The 20650-nt window shown below is 35.1% G+C and overlaps 1 protein-coding gene across 2 annotated transcripts; it reads right to left on the bottom strand.

Annotated features, from left to right (window-relative positions):
- Nucleotides 1-338: 338 nt before the first annotated feature.
- On the bottom strand, nt 339-10635 carry LOC104613017 (uncharacterized). 2 transcript variants are annotated; one of them, XM_010280701.3, is made up of 12 exons: nt 9530-10635; nt 8012-8214; nt 7712-7909; nt 6677-6748; nt 5961-6056; nt 4287-4366; nt 3961-4036; nt 2657-2867; nt 2066-2262; nt 1686-1791; nt 1442-1531; nt 339-1265 (listed from the first exon to the last, which is right to left on the bottom strand). In XM_010280701.3, exons 1-12 carry the CDS (start codon nt 10059-10061, stop codon nt 517-519), a joined length of 2610 nt encoding a protein of 869 aa, XP_010279003.1. In that variant the 5' UTR covers nt 10062-10635; the 3' UTR covers nt 339-516. The 2 variants fall into 2 exon arrangements, with proteins under 2 accessions (XP_010279003.1, XP_010279004.1); XM_010280702.3 differs by lacking the exon at nt 6677-6748.
- Between the last annotated feature and the right edge of the window lie 10015 nt (nt 10636-20650).

Below are 20650 nucleotides of genomic sequence, written 5' to 3'. Positions count from 1 at the left end.
CCAATGGACAGCTCAGATTGGCCACATGATAGCTCAACATGAGTGAAATAGGTAGGAACCGTAGGATCATCTAGAATGCTTCACAAACAAAATCATCCAATTCTTTCTCTGTTTCATTTTTCCTGCTTTCTGAAGTAAGCAACAATGGTTGAAGAAATCTAGCAGGGAAAAATGAAAATATGTAAAGATAAAAATCTTACAATGGTGAATTTAATTATTATTTAATCAAGTATAATCATGTTCTAAGATTGGAATTTCTTTTCATGGCAGATCCAACCATTGCTGCTTACTCTACAATGGAGATTTCAGTTGTATGATATAAAATCCAGGTCCACCCAGAAAAAAAGCAAATAATATTTTTGTATATATAGCACATGTATATACAACTAGGAAATATCTGTTAGTTAAGTTTGATTTAGTACTTGGTTTTCAATTCTTCACCACATAAGAGAGGAAATGAACTTATTATATGAGTTGGAAAACTCATCCTTGGGAACACAACCACCTTTCTCAAAATCAAGATTGAATGTTGAAATAAACAGTATATGATTCATCTCTTAAACTCAGCAGTGGTGTCAGCAAGAAATTTCTCCTTGCTCCCTTTGCTACAAAGCTGATGGGATGATACTCAGCCATGCCCCCTTTCAATACAAAACTTGCTGCCTGCAGGAATTCAGAATCAGTTGAACCTGACTGGCAGATGAGCTGAACGCTCGTGCCAGCATTATAATTCACTCCACTATAGACGAAGCACCCTTTATGGCTTTCTGATTCCAATGAAACTGTATCAGTCCTTCCATTCAGTCCTGCAACAACGCGGAACACAGATGAATCATTGTCACTGTCATCATTTGACACTGTAAGCTTCTCTTTTGGTCCTTGTTGTACCACAACCATTCCTGGAAGATCAAATGGTTCTAGCATGACTGACTTGCCAATAGCATCCATCGGAGATAAGAAACCAGACGAGTTCACGTCTTTGGGTACAAGTCTGAAGGTGGCATGAACAGCAGAATCTGTGCCAGACTCTGGCAACTTCTCCATTTTAATTGAGTTATTAGAATTTGTGAATACAAAGGCCACATCACTGACTTCCTGGGCAAGAGAAATTATCTGAGAATTATATGCAGCTGGGACTGCAGTTATCCAATCTGAGAGAGAACTTGCTCCTCCTGTTTTGATGTCCCAGTCCTTACTGGTCAGACCAGCAAGAAGGTAGGGTCCAAAAAGGATAGCTTGAATAGAAGCATACGGAGGTCGATCATCTACATTTCATCAGAAAGCAATGTCAGTTATATTCAGAACATAACACTATAACAGCAAACATCTTACATTTTGTATTAGGCTTGCACCTAATTGATATAATGCATGGCAGAGTACTATGCCGGATGCATCAAGCATAGAAGATAAATTGGATATAGAGAGGCTCCAGAGGTGCTACCTTTTATGGCTTCTGTTCTTAAGCTGATTGGAAGCTGAAGGATCAATCTATCACCATGACTCCATTTTCTTGTAATTGACAGAAAGCTGCCTGCTCATGGAACAATAAATGATTAATGAACTACTTTCCTAATGTAATAAATGGTTTACATAAATATATGAGAAAATTAACATATCAAATGAGTAAATAGGAAAATGAAAAGAAGGTACTATGTCATAAAAAGAGAATAAAAGTTAGTCCACACCTGGAACTGGTAGAGGCAAATTCTGTGCATTTAATGATGCCTTGGCATCACTTAGGTATGTCCAAATTGGGACCCGCAGATTTAAGGTTGATGATTGGCCTAGCTTCTGCACAAAGCAAATACAGAATCAAAATTAGCCAAACCATTTGCCTTCTATTAAATGAAATAACATTCAAGGACTTGCATATTGAAGAATTTTTACATCAAAAATAACATCTCAATTACAAAATCTGAAATGATAAAAGCATTATTGAATTCCTATGAAGTTCATAAGATGGAATAATTATTTTAACTCAATAATATTGCAATTGCATTCAAGGGGAAAAGAAAAGAAAAATTGAATTAATTCCTTGTATGATTGAATCTTTCCTCTAATTTACCTGTTCTGTAGAAACTGCAAATGTCACTCGGAGGTAAGGATCCCAGGAAACAACAGGTTCTACTTTTTGATTTAACACAAACTGTCCAGATTTCCAGTCAAGAGAACTTGATATAAATTGGATAACATAGAGTCCTGGAGATTTCCCTTCCTCCTCAAAGTAAATGGAGTCTCCTAGCTTTGAGAATGATTCAATTCCTGAAAAAGAAAGAGCAAGAATAATGAATCTATGAATCAGATAAAATGATAAAAAAAAATTAACATCAGTAGCCCTCAGAGTCAGTTTAAACATCATCAGTAAAGTTATATTACTAGAAATCTACTCAAAATTGCTCCATTTAAGTCACAAAGGCAATTAGAAATATAAACCAATTGTTTCCCTTCATAATATTGAATTTCCTACATATTCAGTCAAATGGATCAAAAATCTTTTAGTCCCCATCAAGGGTGAAGTATCTATTAAAAAACTGCACCCGTGTGCAGAGTATGTGGAACATAAGCTCTAAAATTTGAGCATACTCTAGGGGGAGATTTAAACCAGCAGAAGTTTTCAATGAATACAAAAGCTAAATATAGAGCCTGGACTACAAACCTGTCCCATAACAACACCAAAAGGAGTCAAACTTTGTTCCCCATCCATGGTAACTTCTTGCTTTGGAATCTCCAGGGGCCTGAGGAAGCATATAGATCATTACTCCAGGTTCCCTTCCTCTCTGAATACTAAGCACACCATTTGTCAGGGCACGCTCATAATAATCTACATAAGCCATTTCTTTGGTCCATCTAAATAGGTGACGTGAAACCTACAAAAAGAAGTGCAGATGTTGTTGAGAAAATGCAATAACAATGGAAGAATTTTATACAACTTAAAATACAAAAGGGGGTCCCACAGATTACTTGCATAATTAAGTAAAAGAGACAATGGTGGGGGCAATGTGAAAATGTTACAATATAAGTTGAGATACAAGACAAAATACACGAGCCCAACTATGGTGCATTTCAAAATTTTTACAGCATGTTGCATTAAAGTTTCAACCAATCACATTAAAGATGTCACATAGTTTGCTACTTACTTTTCATTGGTTCACATTTCACAAGGTGTGCTTATCTTTAAAGACTTTAATAATGTCAAAGATGTCATTATGTCATTATAGCAAATGCTCAACCTGAGCCACACAAGTTTCCTCCCTATTGCTTTCATGATTATTGAAATAAATTTAAGCAGTTAACAAACTATAAAGATAAGGTGAATTTGATGTTCCATTTCAAAATTAATAAATGATTTCCTGTAGGCTGATGAAGATCAAATGAATTAGACACTAAAAAAGGATATTTCATTGTTGAATATAAACTAGAGAGATAAGATTGATTTTGTGTTCCATTTCAAAGTTAATATATGATTTCATTTTCATATAGGTTGATGAAGATCAAATGATTAAGAAACCGGAAAAGGGTATTACATTGTTCAGCCTAAACTAGAAAGATAAGGTCCATTTGGTGTTCCACTTTACAGTTAATACATGGTTTTCTATAAGCTGATTAAGATGAAATGATTAAGACACTAAAAATGGATCTTTGTTGTTCAACCTAAACTAGGGTCCATTTGGTGTTTCATTTCACAAATAACACATGATTTCCTATCAGCTGATTAAGATCAAATGATTAATACACTAAACAAGGGTTATCAATAGTTCAACATAATTTTTCAGATCTGTATCCTTTCTCAGATATCATGCTGGCTGATACCAAGAAAACAAGATTTGAATAATCCCCACTTTCATGCACTGAGCTCAATAAGTATGTGATATATCACATAAAGACTCTTCCACAAAATCACATGATATGTATGTATTCCATGCTCTCAATCAACAAACTAAAAGAAAATAAATGACATACCTTTAGCATGTTGTAAGTAGTACAGGATTCTTCATTCTCTGTGCTTAAAGTGCTTACTAGCCGTTTTGGGTCAGACCTGCCCATAAATCAATACAGAGAATATAAAAGATAGGTTCAGAAAATAAAAGGGACAATACACCACAAAGACTCATAAAACAAAGAAAAATGCCAACCATACAATCTTTTTTTTTTCCTTGTATGCCTTACAAATCCATCATACACCACACATGGAATACTGTGTGGGGTCCACCTACTAGGGGTACCAACTTGAAATGACATATAAAAAAAAAGTATGCTTAGAATTGCTCGAAACAAAAGCTGCCTACCAGAACTCACTGGCTGATGTCCCCCCTGTTGCATAAGCATGAGAAGAATTCACAATTTCCATAAAGAATGTACTTATTGCCTGACACCAAATTATAGACCAAAATAAAATTCAAAAGTTATAATGAAAATAGAAATGTAGCTAAAAAGTTAAAGAAAAAGAAAACGAAAAAGAAAAAGAAATTTCCATTAGATTTGAACTTTTGGCAGTAGAGAATTTTCCTACATATCCCCCTAATATAGAAAAAATGTCTGTAAGGTGGAGATTTTTTTGTAAAGGTAATGTACTGCACTGACAATCAAAAAAGAGAACGAAGTGCATGACATGTACATACAATATATAAATCAGGTATACAATACAAGATATTAACATAAGAACAAGATATCCCTATCACAAAACTGACTATAGCTCAATCCATTCAACTACTTGTGGGCTGCACACCAGGAGAAAAAATTTCCTTTAGGATGTGTTTGGTTTGAAAGAAAAGGAAGGAAAACCTTTTCTATTACCAAAGAGGTTTCTTTTCCTTTTCTTTCAAACCACACACATCCTTAAGGAAAATGCAGTCATTATGTCTTTGTGAGAATGAGAAAAGCCTTATGGAAGTTCATATGCCTCTGTTACGAAAAGATGAGCTATGGGAGCTAAAACCAGTCAGCAAATCTGCATTACTTAATGATGGAAAAAATTAAACACAAGGTAGTTAATTGAAATGCCATACCATAGTAATAATATCACAGTGGACATAAGTGAGTATTGTCTGAAATGACATCTCAAATATTTATAGCCTAAGCACTCATGATAACCAATTCAGAGGGATGCTAGCAAAAAGAGATAGGACCTGTTTAACTTTTCTCCTTTTTGGTTAGAGGCCTCTAATTAGCTATGGACCATGCAATAGCATTCCCCCAAACTTTGGGATGTTAGCACAAATGTGGCAAAAATCAATATAATATTGCACATCGATCAGAATTCCATGAGAAAAAAATGCCAGGAAGTTACCTGTAAATGGTGTAAGCTGTGGCTGATTCATAGGGAGAGAGAGAAATACAGAGAGGTAAACGAGGAATGCCAAAACATTCTTATTTAGAGGTTTCCCTGAGAGATATTTAAACATTGATTCCCTTATTATCCTTTAATAATAGGTAATTTTAATAATTTTTACTCATACCTTTGTAATAGTTAGTATCAGTATTTCTCCTTACAATGAACAAATCTAGAAAACTATTGATGGTCACAGTTTAGTCATCTGTAATAGAAAAAAAAAATCATATATAGCTCATGAACAGACCATCTTGAATTAATCATTTCAATGGTTGACTCATGGGAGGAAAACAGGTTCATAGAACAGCCTCTAAAGACACAGAGCAATAAAGATGATTAGAAATATAACAAGCCTCATATAAAATTGGAATATTTGTCACACCACGTCTCTTCTCTGGATTTTTTAAAAGCATCAATTCATTGATAAGGAAGTTCATTCAAGCAACGAATTACATTCTTTGTTTTAAAGCATGGGTTTTGCAATCAAATATGAATCCTGAGTAGTATTCCATTGTGGATTCAAAGAAAACTATCGAACACAAATCAAACTCCATATAACAAAGCAAAAGTATTGGGAAGACATTTTGGCAGAACAAAGAAGATGATCCATAAAATACTCTAAATCATGTACCATATAAAGTGGATCACCAGTAACTTCATAGCGCATCTGAGATCCAATAACAACTGGGATATGTGTATTGGCATGAAAACCAGAAATACTATCAACCTGAACAAAAGAAATTGGTGACATGAGAAATGAGGTAGAAAAATATGGATATAACATGTTAAATACATATAAGCATAGAGCTTCTGGAGTTGTTATATTGAAGAAGAATCATTACAGACATAATTATCTATACAAATCCTTGCATAAAATTAAAATGAATGGATATGTCTCTTCAAGAATTGTTGTTTGCACTTTCCTGTCATTAGGATCAAATTTAGTAATTCTGCATTTTATCTATTTATTTATTTTTTTGAAACAATGAATTTTAAGGGGATATGTCATAGCTGTGCTTTCCTCAACTGAATTAGAGAACAAATACTTGTGGGCAAGAAACTAGTTATGGTATTAGCAATTTCTTATATAAAATAGCAAGCTACTAAAACTGATTTCCACAATTTCAGGTTTCAACCAAGGATAGCCATTATTTATATCATAGTGCAAAAGATATCAAAGGGTAACTGACAGCTTCACTTGTTTACTCAAAAGGATAATATAAAAAAGGAAATAACAAAGACAACAATAATCTTCTTTCATATATCCACAAACAGATTATAAAGAAAATTATCTCTATGATGACAAAAAAAGGAATTGACAACTGATTAAATGAAAACAATATTCACCTGTACTGCCAGCAAACCTAGAAAGCATGGTTTGTCAAATAGGTGGGCTAATACTAAATGTTTCTTATCTCCCTGCAGATATTTCCAATAAAATATTACATTCAGCCTCTGAATCCTACAAGAATTGATAAAAGGAAAATAATCACAAAAATAAGCAAACTTATGACGTCCATAAACCATTAAAGGTACAAATAGTAAGTTGTTTTTTGACTTCCCAACACTGTGCTTCATAAAGCATGGCTGGCCTCACACCGTTTCATAGAACTTTCCTTCTAATCTAAATGGTAGCTGCCTACCACAATCCTACTCTAATTCTATAGGCAATATCCTCAATCTCTCCCTTGTTATGAATTATCAAAGCCCTACTGGAAAAGGTCACATTGAGTTATCTCTTGTCTCCAATCCTAAGTATACCTTGGTCACATATGATATTTCTGTTTAAGTCCTACTTATTTTAAAACCTCTTTTCTCTACGGTATTTGTCCATAAGCTTAATTTTGTATCTAATCATTCATCAGTTTCATCAGTTAAAACAATGTCATCAGAAAACTTTTCAACCTGAAATATTTTAGATATTTCCCCCTTTTATAGAAAAAATAAAATTTTCTTTCCCTTATACAAACCTATCCTAGGAAAAAACCACTATGGCAATAGAACCACTATGCATCTTGAGATAATGAAAAAACTAGTGTCATGGTATAGCATGAAGGGTAAATGAAATATAAGGCGATGGAATTTATCCGGTCTGAGCCCTAAAAGGTGCAGCAAAAGAGACAGAAGTTAGTTAGGGTCCAGAAAACAAGATAAGAACATGAAACTCTAGCATCACCACTATATCAAGAACCATCAGATTACATAGGGCCATGCACCAATCATTCTCTCTCTCTCTCTCTCTATATATATATATATATAGAGAGAGAGAGAGAGAGAGAAATCTTGCTTAGATCAAAATACCCAAGTCAACTAGTACTGTTGGGAAACTGTGTAAATGCAGTACAAAGTCAAGACTGCAGGAGTTAGATGGATAGGCTTTACCGTAATGCTGTACAGTTTATAAAGGACGTCATTCATTCCGCCTGTTTCATCATTAATTGACATCCAGTGTCGTTCAATAGTATATTTTGATATAACATTTTGTACACGGTTATAAAAGTACTCAGCCATCCAGACCACCATTTGTAAAGCTTGACTGTTTCCTCCAATTGAATACTGATCTAAAAGGCCCGCCATGATCTATCAAAACAAACAGGACTAGTTAAACAATGAAATATTTCTAGAAGCCTACAACCGTTGAGTTTTGAACCAATTAATAAAATATTTAGAAGCAGACTTTACCTTGTGAATAGTGTAATATGGTGCCCACACTGGTTCCAAAGATTCAAGTCGGTCAAATAGCTCAGTTGGAAACGCTGAGAGGTATCCAGTGCCTATTTTCTTCTGACAGGCATCAAGTGCAGAAACCACTGCAGCCATCTTCTTGTTGAGAGTATCATTGTGAGTACTGGCCCACATTTTTGCTGAAGCGCTCATGTAATGCCCTTCAAGATTCAGCAAGTAGCTTATTACAAACATGTGAATCGAAACCTCAAAAACCAGAAAGAAGAAAGCATATACAATTTTCCATGTTGATAACCATTTCAAAGTTCATGCCAAGCTCAATGAGTGAAATCAAATAAGGGCAGTTTAAGTTGATGCAGTTCTCTATCTCATTCCACTTTTCAGTTATCCAAGGAAATATACTTGATGAATCAAGAAATTAGAAATTTAATGACCATAAAGAACTGAAAGTATACCTAGTGAATAGTTCACCACTTAAAGGTTAGATAATAGAGACAGAAATTCTTGACCTCCACACCCACTCCCCCTCCCCTTCCATTCTTTTCAGGTCTGCTTGGTGTTTCTCTCAATTTATGGTTGATGTTCTCAGCCCAATTGATAACCAGATCAGGTTTGAGTTGGGCCCTTTTTTCTTTCAGTTTACTCTGCCTGAGTGACTCATAGCTGCCGATAGTTAGATATTTTGGGGCGTGCAATGAGAATACTTCCACATTAACTTGAAAAACTTTTCCAATTGACCATAAAAGGAAATTAGTACAGTACCAAAGAAATTCCACTTGTTAATGATGTATTAAACAATGTGAATCCATAATACACACAAACTGAAGCACCAATTTTATTCAAAACATAAAAAGAAATTCAGATGTTAGAATTGGATTCATGTGCGTTTCTGTAAATTCAAGGATTTTTTGTGGATTCTAATTTACTCCTCTATTGAGAAAGGGGGAATGGTTTCTTTTTTCTATTGAAAAAGAGCATGGTTCCTAGAAAATTAGCAAATATGCTGAAATTTGCTATTTTGCAGATATGCTGTTTTGATAGATAAAAAATTGTATTCCTTACTCCTTATTCTTTTGCAATCTAAACACTGGATAAGCTCTATATTTTCAACTATGTGCACCCTGCAGCTGAATACAAACTGTTATGCTTAAGCTGTATAGACATGACTGAGAAGTACAGTACACATTATTTTAAGTAAAGAGCGCAAACATAGAGTGCTATATGAGCCTCTGGAGTTTTTTTGTACAGTCTTGGTCTTATTTTTCAGATGATTTAATTTTGTTTTGCAGACAATTTACCTCTTTTCCTTTCAAATTTCATTGCATTTGCAATAAATTATCATGTTGATGGATTGATGCATCAATAATCATGGAAACTTACTTCACAGTCTACCATTTTCACAATCTGAGAGAAACAAAATAGAACAAAGGCTAATAAATAAATAAATTAAAAAGCACCCAGTTGTGGAAACTGTACCAAAGCTAGGAAAGGTTAAGATTGAGAGACAAAACCAACCTACAAAATGACCCCGAAGCTCAACATCTGCACCCTCCCATCCTCCATAGGGTGTCCCTGGTGTCGGCAAACCTGCTGTCTTTCTAAAGCTCCAGACCAGTCTATCAACATCCAGCATCAACAAGTACTCTAAGTTTGTTTGCTGAGCATGCCCGTGCATTGAATCTGGGTCCAATGTCACGTCGTGCAACGATACTTCCTTAAGAAAATCCCCTCCCCCTTGATTAATATTAGTCGTCCCTGTATTCTTCATTCTCCGGTACATCATTGCCCAACTGAATTTCTCCTCCTCCTTCAAAACCTTCCGAGGAAGCAGATTCATCCACACGGAGTCATCAGTTGGGGTCAAATGGTAATGAGAAAATACCTCCTTTTTCCATGTCTCATTCTTCGACGACAAGAGTGCATACCGGAATGTGTGGGATGAAAGCTCATTCAGGGTGTTGGTGCAATACTTCCCAACAACACTACCAGAAAAAAAGCACCCAGAAACCAGGAGCAAGAAGAACACGGAGAACAACCACTTTTCCATTCCTTACCAGAAATACAACAGAACAATCGCAAATCCTCACTAAATTCAACACTAACAATGTTCAAATCAATGACCCATCAAAAAATCAAGCAAAAGAATGAATTGAACAATAGCAAGAGAAGCTTCCCCGTCCAACTTATAGCATTCAGTCAAGTGAGAACTAAGAATCCGATGATTGAAGTTAAATTTAACAATCTCGTGAGAAGTAAGAAAGATGGATGACGTCGGATACAAAACAACGAAAAATGTATCAGGAAAGATAAAAAGCACATAAACCCGAGAGGTGGACATGTTCGTGGAGCCAGAAAGAGATTTTTTTGAAGAGGTAAAGGTAAGTATGGAGTGAGAACGACAGAAAGAATTCACGGATTCCATGTCGTTTTCTTAGGTTTGACCAGAGCTTTTTACTGGATTGGCTGTAATTGCAGGGCAACAGGCAGCTGGGTCGGTTTCTCGAGCTCCGTAGCTCTCCTCCGAATGCTAGAACCAAGCTTTCACCATGACTGCATGTCTTCAAGGCAGCCAAACAACCACACTAATCCTCCATTCCTCCCCAAATCACCCATGGCGCTCTGCTTGTCAGCTTTCCGTTTTGGTTTGTAATTTTGTATTGGAAGGGAAAAAGGAATCTGGGTGGGGCATGGTGGGCATGGATCTGTTACCAACAAAAACTCAAAATATTGTCCCAACAAAAAACTTCACGAGCAGATATTCCCAATGTGTGACTGCGATAGTCTGTTGGGACACATTGGAGTGTGTTGTTGGTATCATGTCTCAACTGGGTTTTAACTTTTATCGGGTTTTGTTGTTTGTATAAGGTGTGCAAAAATTGCCAAAAAGATTTACGGACAAGTACGTGATACACACGATGCCGAATTCTGAATTCCAGCCCCCCTATTACTAGCCCTCTCCCCCTATAAATCACATCAATTCAATTCAAGGTCAGATGCATTTCCTCTGTACTTTGAGAGGTTTATAAAATTCTGATCTGTGCTGATTGGTCATTCAACCAAAAATTTATGGAGGAAAGTTAGAATTTTTGTGGGACTTCACTTGCACCTTCCGGAAGACCAACCCTTCCCCCAACTTACAGCCCCGAGTTCTCATTTGTAACCAATTTTTAGAGTTGTAAATTAGGGCTATAATTCAAAATCCGTCCTAATTTGATTCCTTTATATTTATAATTGCATTAAAAATGATAAGAATCGAGATAGTAAGAAATCATTAGAGGGTTTATGAACACTCAACAAATAGAATGAATAGAATGGAATAGGGGGTCAGTATGGGCCGGCTTGGTTCGGTTTGATCTATGGTAGAACTTGGAACCTACATTGTAGGGGTTGGTCCTAGGTTTTTGAAATTAGAATCTATTCTGTGAAGGTTGGTTCTGGCCTTGATGATTTTGAGGTTGGTTCCAGGGTTTATCCATGGAATTTGTACTTTTTTTACTCTCTCCCTTCATAAAAAAAGCATGTTCTTTAAAAACTTGATTTTTAATAAATATAATATATAGATTAAAACTTATATTATTTTTATTGTTTAAATTAGATACTTAATATATAGATTATATTATATGGTTAAAAACTTATAAATTGAATTTAAATTCTGTAAAGATTACATTTTATACTATTTATTGCACACATTCAAATATTAAAATGAAAATGAATGATCAAATCACTTAGTAACTCAATGGTCAAGTCAGACCATGGCCTTTGTAACCATGAATGTTTGGGTTCAAATCTTCCATTCCCCAAATGTATTATATGGTTTATTTCAATGCAAGTTTGGCTTCAAGGCAAGTTCCACCAATGACAACCAAGGCCAGTTCATCGGATCAGTTCATGCAGGGTAAACCCCTAGACCCTAAAATTGGCCTAGGTGGGGTCAATTTCAAGGATTTGGAGCCAAACCCTACTCTGTAACAGATTGAATAAGGCTAGTTAAGGCTGATTCAAGGTCAGATCCATTTGGTTTCGAATAGAACCTACCCATCTACTCACCCCTAGAATGGAATGGAAAAACACAATTCCTATAGTTGTCTTTACATAGTTGAGACAAGACTTAGATGATGATGATGATGATCATGGTTGGTTGCCATCACATGCCACGGAGAATCTGAACTTAATGAGGTTAATGCCAAGCAACCATCTCGATTATCTTAGACTTTGGCAGCAAGTTTGTTTGAAAGTTACACTTTTTTAGGTTGAGTCTTGATAGAAGTCATTCTTAGATCGTTTGTCATGATATACAATATCAAAGTCATTTTTACTTCATATAGTTGATAATATGATGATTTTATTGTTTTTGTACTTTATCAATGATATTTATTAATCTGAATCCAAACTGATCCAAATCTGAAAAAAAAAAACTATATCAACATATTTGGGATCCATGAATATCTGACTTGATCTGATTTGTTTGTAAATCTAGTGAGGTTGACAAGAGATATTTGGTTCAGCTTCAGAATGTGAGGGTGCTTGGATATGACACTAAACAGAACAGAATGGTGAAAAAAGATTCATGTTGGGAGTTGGGATATGGCTTAAATGATAAATTGATGATGATAATGTTAGGATGATTGAATCTAAATTACAAAAAAAAATAGAGTAATCCAGTCCCATAATTTGTGGTTAAGTTTTGTCCATCTGTCACGTATTTAACCCTTAAACCCTAAACCCTTAACCCTTAAATGCTAACTCCATCAACCATAAAACTAAGGTGTAAGATGTAGTTGATTGAATGCATGTCCTCCAAATCTCCAACCAAGTAGGAGCAATTTTGTTTATCTGTTTCCATGTTCACATTTGCTGCCATAGCTATGACACTTCCTTGCAAATTGCAACCCCTCATCAAATGTGGAGTGGACATACCAACAGTATATTATTGCCATATTTCTTAATTAGACAATTAAAGCATTGCCCTAAATACCACTGAAATCTCATGTAAAACATATATATTCTCAAAACTATTTGAAAGTGAAAATCCCATCATATAAAACTCACAACGAAATATAGAACTGAACAAGAAATAAAATTGTTTGATGAAATCAATTGATAAATCAGAAAAACAAGGTCTGTGAAATTATGAAATATTTGACTTTAAATTTGGTAGAACAAGATTACTTGAGTTTATTAATGTATTCACTAACATTGGCTACACAATAAATCCAAATCTCTATCAATCACATTAAACTGTGGTTTTGATTCACTTTCCACAAAGTGATATAATTTGCCTTAGGAGAGTTAAATAGTGGCCAAATCCTAAATGCCTTTTCATTGGACACAAAAATCTTGTCAAGTATCACTAAAACTGAATTTCCAACTGACAATATTAAGAAAACAATTGTGGGAATGACAGTAATGGTTATTTATTGCAAATTTCCCCAAAATTTGAGAAACTCTCTTTCCTTTCTGCACACAAAGGAATCTTGTATTCTTTGTCCTCTCCCAAACCTCTGTCCCATGTGAATAAATATGAATAAGATAAGGAGAAAATCTGTTAAGATGGATTTTACTGAACATTTGGTTTCCCAACCCAAAATGCTTCCATCTTATGATCTCATTTGTCATACTACAAGACATTTTCTATCAGGGCAGAGCTAAGATTTTTTTAAGGGGTGGAGAGGGAACAAACAGAGGTGGGACCAACCTCGAGGAAAGGGTGACAAAATCCACATCATAACTGGGAATAAGGGTGTTAATGGGATTTGTATTTGGTCCAATTTGATCCAGTTCAATGTGAGTCCATTACAAATGGATCAGGTCCAATCCAATCCAATGAATATTTTGGACCATTTTCGACTGGTTCAATTCAATATCTGGACCATCCAATTTGTTCAAATTCATTTTAATAATTCCAACCAAAACCTGATCCATTGCCACCTAAATTCTCATTTTCTATCAATGAATCAGATATTGGCTCAATCCAACCTAATCCAATATAAATTCATTATGGATGGACTACATCCAATCCAATTCAATGGGTGTTGTTGGTCCATCCAATCCGTTCAAATTTATTCCGGTTTGGATGAATCCAACCCAAAACCAATCTATTAACACCCCTAACAAGAAATTCCGGGCCATAAGGGGGGACCATGGTCTCTTAGACTCTTACTAATAAAATACGTTCCTACACGGCTACACCCTACCAGTAAAAACAAGTAAAAAACTAACAATAAAGAAAAATAAAGAAGTATCCAAAATGCCTCACGTGAGTGCTCCCCCAAGTCCTAACCCTAAAGTAGTTGTCAATTAGAGTCCACTTTTTATGAAGATTCATATACTCTCCAACCATACTCAGCCACGTGGCAAAAGAGGGATAATTTTGGTTTTTTCTTGGAGAATGTGACTTGAGAGTGGTGGCCCATCCCTTTCTTTTAAAGAAGAACCCGGCCCACTATTTGAATACGTCCAAAAGTCCACCTAAGACATGTACCATGCATGATCAGATGAATATTGGCCTGACCATGTGCGACTCATTCAAAGGTGGAGATCCTGAATCTCTCTGATCGCTTCTGTCCGCAATGAAGCTTCCGTGGGCCCAAAGCCAGATATTCTTCCAAAATGAAAGAACAAACCTAAGCTACTATTGGTTATAGAACAAATGGGGCCGGGCCCGTACGCAGACTAGTTGGGCTCTTTATTGGTGTGGGCCGAATTACAGTGAGGTTCATTGATTGTACTTTGATTCTTTGAATCGTCACCATTCACCAGATTTCCATTTATAACCGTCTAAAATAATGGAGCTACCTACAACTACATACATTAAATTCTGATGCTTTGACGTCTCTTCTTTCTGTCAGAACTGAAAATTGTTCCATCGCGACTGGGCTCTGGGCTCATATGAGAGCAGTTCCATGGAGGTAGTGCTGTCAATGGTTTGGTCTGGTCTGGTCCGGGTCAGTGTGGACACAGTTCCAATCCTAAACTGATACTAGATCTGACCTATAAACAGACCCAGAGCCAACCCGTCCACTAATCAAGATTACTGGGTCTGACCCAATAAGATCGGATTATAATTGACATCTCTAGTAATTAATTTGACAATAAACCTGTTTATGAGCAGATTAATGTATTGGATTCAATTTGGTTCGGTCCAAAACAACCAAAACTGATCAAACCCAATTATAATCAGGACGCATAATACAAAACTAGGCCCTGTGTAATAACAAGGGTCAGTCTAGTTCAATTCTATTAGGTCCACCCAACCCGTTAACAGCCCTAACGGGAGATTTACTGATCAACATATGTAATCAATGGGCGTGGTTAGACCTGCTCATGGGTAGCCCGATGGCCCGGCCAGCACCCCAGTCGGGTTTGGACATGTAGTTAAGCCTGCGGGTCTGACCTCGGGCCCAAAACACCAAGCCCGATTGTGTTTCGTGTTGGACTTGGGATTTGTCATAAAAGCCCGGTCTGGCCTGACTAATTTATATAATATTTATTATAATATATATATATATATATTAATTTTTATTTTTTTCTTTATAATTTCTATCAATTTTTATTTTTTTCTTTATAACTTCTATCAATTTTTATTTTTTTCTTTATAATTTCTAAACTTCGAACTCCCAAGTTTCAAAACCCTATTCAAGCCCGGCGTTCCCCTTCCTCTCTCTCTGTTCAACAATAACAATGACAGCAAGCTGAGTTTTAAGCTCTTTGGGCTTGGGCCCAAGCCCAGGCTTCGGACTTTTATGAGGGCCGGGCTCGGATTCGAGGCTTAAAAAAATCTATTAATGAAAAATAAAAGCATGTCCATGAACAGGTCTAGGCGTGGTCCCTTTATTTGATAGTGATAAGAGAGCAATAGCGATGGACGAACAGAAACAGAAAACGACATGAATGGCAAAATAATATTTGAATCAACTGGTTATAGGGGTAGAGTGTTGGAGTAGAAAAGGTGTGAGGTATGTGTTAATGGACCTCACTTTTTATCCCTTTTGATGATATGAGAAAGACAACAAAGTATACATCTTCAGAAACTTAATTATGTCATCCATCCATTTATGGTAGCTTAGTTGGGTAACCAACGTATGCCCAAAGGCTAAGACTGATGGAATCAAACCTAACCCAATAATTTTGGAATTTCTGGATCAATCACACAGATTTGGACTGGATTGCAAATGGATTAGATATTGAACCAGTTCGAATATGAATCCATTCTGTTTAAACCGTATATAGGTATTGGTTAAAGCCTAGGCTCTATTCTTTTTGACGAGAAGTTTTATCGGGGTAACGTGACCAACTCTCATATATTTTCTATCAAATCTGCATCTTTGTGTTTTACAAGGGAACTGCCATCTACATCAATACAGTTGGTGCCATGGAGATCCATTTGGAATCTTTTGTTGGGATGGTGTATTCATAAAGAATTTGGGTTCAGTCCTCACAATCTTTTGCAGCTGTCCATTAATTGAGAATATCTTCATACTCGTATGTTTTTGTTCACGGGGAAATATTCTCAATGCACAGTTGCAAGGGGCTGTGAAGATGGTTTTGTAAGAACTGAATTTAAATTCATTGTTACAAGAGATCAGTTATGTTTCTTGAAAGAATATGACAGTTAGGGGTGTATATTTTGACTATACCTTCTGCTTTATATGACTGAAAACAAAAACTTGTAAAGATACAGTTAGGGGTGTCAATGGACCAATTTTTTATTGGATTTCATACAAATCAAAATCAATTTGGATGAATTGGACCGACCAATAAGATATATTGGATTGGACCTGGTCCACCCATAATGAATTTATATTGGATTGGGTCGGATTGAACCAATATCGTCTGGCCCATTGATAGAAGATAAGAATACAGGTGTCAATGGTTCAGGTTTGGGCTGGAACTAGTCTAAATTAAAATCAATTTGAAAGACATTAAATTGGACTGGTCCAAAATGGTCCAAAGTATTCATAGGACTGGATTGTACCAGGCCCATCTGTAATGGATTCATTGGATCATATCAGATTAGACCAAATCCAGTCCAATTGACACCCCTAGATGCAATACTGTAACTTCAAGCCTCTTCTTTTCTATGTCAAATATACTATGTAAATATGAATTATAATGGCTTAGCTCACCAACTAGCTACTAAGGCTAGTGAGAGGGGAATAAACTTGCTATATCAACTACCCCTCAATGGACTTCATGTATCATCATTTAAAGGTTTAATTTAAGTTTTTTCTCCTTTTGGTTTAACAAAAAAAGAAAATCTCTATGAAACAACTTAATGAATTTCTAACAGCAAGCTGCTTTCCAAAATATAGAGATGATTAGAAATAAAAAATGAAAGACTCTGGAAAAGGCAAAAACATCAAAAATCAGGTTGAGATTATAATTGCAGAATGAAAATACTTGCATTATGACCCACCTGTCTGCAGAAGCTACTAGCCTATAAAGCACAGTACAACAAAAGTGAATCAAAATGATGTTTTGTAAAAGGAAAAGGAAACAATTTAACTCAACCATCTCTTCTTTTATGCTTCAAAAGACTTACACAGCATAATGGAAGCATTCCTCCAATAACTTCATTACATCAAGGTGTTGGTTAGATAAGCTTAGAGTGGGAAATCAAGATAGGGATTTTATCTTTGCAAATTTGGATTATATTCTTGTGAAGTTGTGATGCAACTTTTTAGTGGTGGAAGTCATTTCTATACGATTTAGGTTGCATTTTTGCGTTATATATATTGGAGGATTCAAGCAAGATAGAAGAGAGTTATCCCCAGGCTCCCTCTTTCGTTCTTGACAGTGTTTTGAAAATCAGGGCAGACAAGTCAAGTTGAATCATGTTGAACCGAAACTAGCCAAAATGAGGGTCAATAGGTTTAATAGAAAAACCAAAACCAGCCCCCTTTTCCAGTATGTAGTTTAGGCTCCATTTGGGAATAGTGAAAATACAAATATGTACAGTGCAAATGCAAATGCAAAGTTTTGAAATACTTTATACAAGGTTTTCACTTTACATGTGTTTGAACTCCCAAGTTTAGTTTTTAAGGCTCAGTTTGGAAAGAGTACAAATACAAATTTGATGAGTGCAAAACCTTGTATTTTGTATTATTTTGTATGTATTTGCATTGTATATATTTGTATTTGTACTCCTTCCAAACTGAGCCTAAGGCTGTGTTTGATTGCAATGCAAATAAATTTGCATTGGTAAAAAAACTATGGCAGTGCAAATAATTTGAATGTAAATTCTAACCTATTTTTGTTTTAAATTTTAACTTATTTTGTTTTATTGCAGTACAAGTGAAGTAAATTACATGAATCAGAATAAAGTAAAACCCAAAATAAAATTAAATGAGAATTTGCATTTTTTTTTTCCATTAGCAATCCCATGCCTTTTGTACTAGTGCAAATAAAATTGCACTGCAACCAAACTGGGCCTAAGACTGTGTTTGGTTGCAGTGCAGTTTTATTTGCATTAGTACAAATGCATGGAAGTGCAAATGAATAGAATGTAAATTTTGGTTTAATTTTGTTTTGGGTTTTACTTTTTTCTATTTGAGGTCCTATTTTATATCATTATTATTGCAATCAAACAAAATAAGATAAATTTTGAAATAAAAATAAATCATAATTTACATTCAAATCGTTTGCACTATTCACATTGCAACCAAATACAGCCTAAGGGAAGAGTACAAATACAAATATATATGGTGCAAAACCTTGTATATTATATTTATAGAATTGTATGTATGTATGCATGTATGTATGTATGTATGTATGTATGTATGTATGTATGTATGTATGTATGTATGTATGTATGTATGTATGTATGTATGTATGTATGTATGTATGTATGTATGTATGTATGTATGTATGTATGTATGTATGTATGTGTATATGTAATAATAAAAATTATTTATTTATTTATTATACTAGGCTTGATTAAGCTATTTGAGGCAAGCCTAATATATTAGGCTCCATGAGAGGTGGATCAGTTGGTATCTTAGCTGGTTCACTCCAGCATGGATGCGGATTCATTTCCCACAACCATCACTTTTGGGAGGGGGTTATTATTGTGGTGTGTGTCACCAAATACCAAAAATAAAATGAACTATAGATAAGTAACTTTTACTGATGTCAATTGACCATTAGTAGAAAAGTAATAAAATAACAATAAAGTTTGGGTTTCCATCTATAAAACAGCTTTGATAAGTAAGTTTAAGTAGAATAGGCTAAGTATAGAAAACTTGGTTACGTGATAAATTAATTTTTGATAAGTAACATAGAAGACCTACCAATGAACCAAACGTCACCTAAAGAGGAGTTCACAAGTCACAACCTCCTTAATAACTTTAGTCACTAAAAAGACAAAGCAATAAGTTATTCAATTCAGCCACTTGAGTTCAAATTGGTTGAATTATACATTAATTAGTAAGATCTATATATATCTATATCTGTACTATTATTAAAAGCGTGAATGAGAGTGTGGAATTTTTGTTTGACTAGAATACCCCAATTTTTTAAAATTGGCTCATCTCTAATTGTAATTTGAATAACAACTTTTTTCTCATTCAAATCCCTCTCATTAAGGTGGCGTTTGATAAATTTGAAATCTAAAATCTAAAAAGTTAAAGAAAAAAATATTATTTGTATTTGAAATCTAAAAATCAACATAGATGCTTTTTCTACTTTTTGGAGACTCTAAGGCGGTGTTCGGAACCATGTAAATCTCGTGGACAAGACCGTTTCACGGGATTTGGTTGCGTTCGACTAGGTGTGGGTGGGACCAGTCTTGTCCACACCCCAATATAGCGTGGACAGGTCCCGCCCACACCCCAATTTCTCATCTACGATAGAATCTTGTGGTTAGGGACCGTCCACACTTGATTTTTGATCCCCTACTTCACACTTTCCCTGAAAGGCTACCCTATTGTTTGTTTCACATTTTAATATTTTTGTCAATAAAATATTAATTATTTCACTTAATTTTTTTTTAAATTTTAATGTTTTATCAATAAAATTATATTTAAAATATATATTTTTTAAAATTTTAATTATTTTATTATTATTTTTATAAAAAAATTAATATTTATTGGTTAATATTAATTCATTGATGCATTTTTCAATATATTTATCATATAAAATGCAAAAACTAGATATTTATGATTAACTATGTAGATCAAGGTTTTCAAACCACCATTGACCCGTATGGTTGAACTGTTCAGCCTAGGAACTATCCAGGCAAGCGGTTCCGTTTTACTCCAAACCCAGTTTTTGGTTATAAACCGTTGAAAAACTCAACAACCCGTTGACCTAAGCAATCAAACCGTCGACTTATTCAATGGTTTTTTACCATTTTTTATTTTTTATTATTTTTTTTATTTTTTTAATTTGTTTGTCAAAATAGGCCATCCGTTCGAATCGGACAGTTGGATCGTCAACCCAGAAACTGGTGGCTAGAACGGTTCCGTTTTTAGGTTTTTTTTTTTTTAAATGTTGGTGTAGATCATTCATAAATGTATATAAGATACATGGAATCAATAAGTGTGGTGTGGACCAATCCATAACAACTGTGGACTGTAGTGTGGTGTGGATTGGTCCCTGCCACATGGTGTGGTGTGGACTTTCTCATTCACACTACAG

This window comes from Nelumbo nucifera, chromosome 2 (assembly GCF_055504915.1).
Source record: "Nelumbo nucifera cultivar China Antique chromosome 2, China Antique-T2T, whole genome shotgun sequence".
Lineage (NCBI taxonomy): Eukaryota > Viridiplantae > Streptophyta > Magnoliopsida > Proteales > Nelumbonaceae > Nelumbo > Nelumbo nucifera.
The sequence above is the reverse complement of the archived record's forward strand: the minus strand, read 5'-3'. Positions and strand labels throughout refer to the sequence as shown.

Coding starts and splice junctions, on each gene's coding strand:
- LOC104613017 (XM_010280701.3), bottom strand. CDS start 10,061: ATGGAAAAGTGGTTGTTCTCCGTGTTCTTCTTGCTCCTGGTTTCTGGG. Junction 2,263..2,656: donor TTGGTGTTGTTATGGGACAG/GTTTGTAGTCCA, acceptor TTTCTTTTTCAG/GAATTGAATCATTCTCAAAG. Junction 1,532..1,685: donor TTTGCCTCTACCAGTTCCAG/GTGTGGACTAAC, acceptor TTCCATGAGCAG/GCAGCTTTCTGTCAATTACA.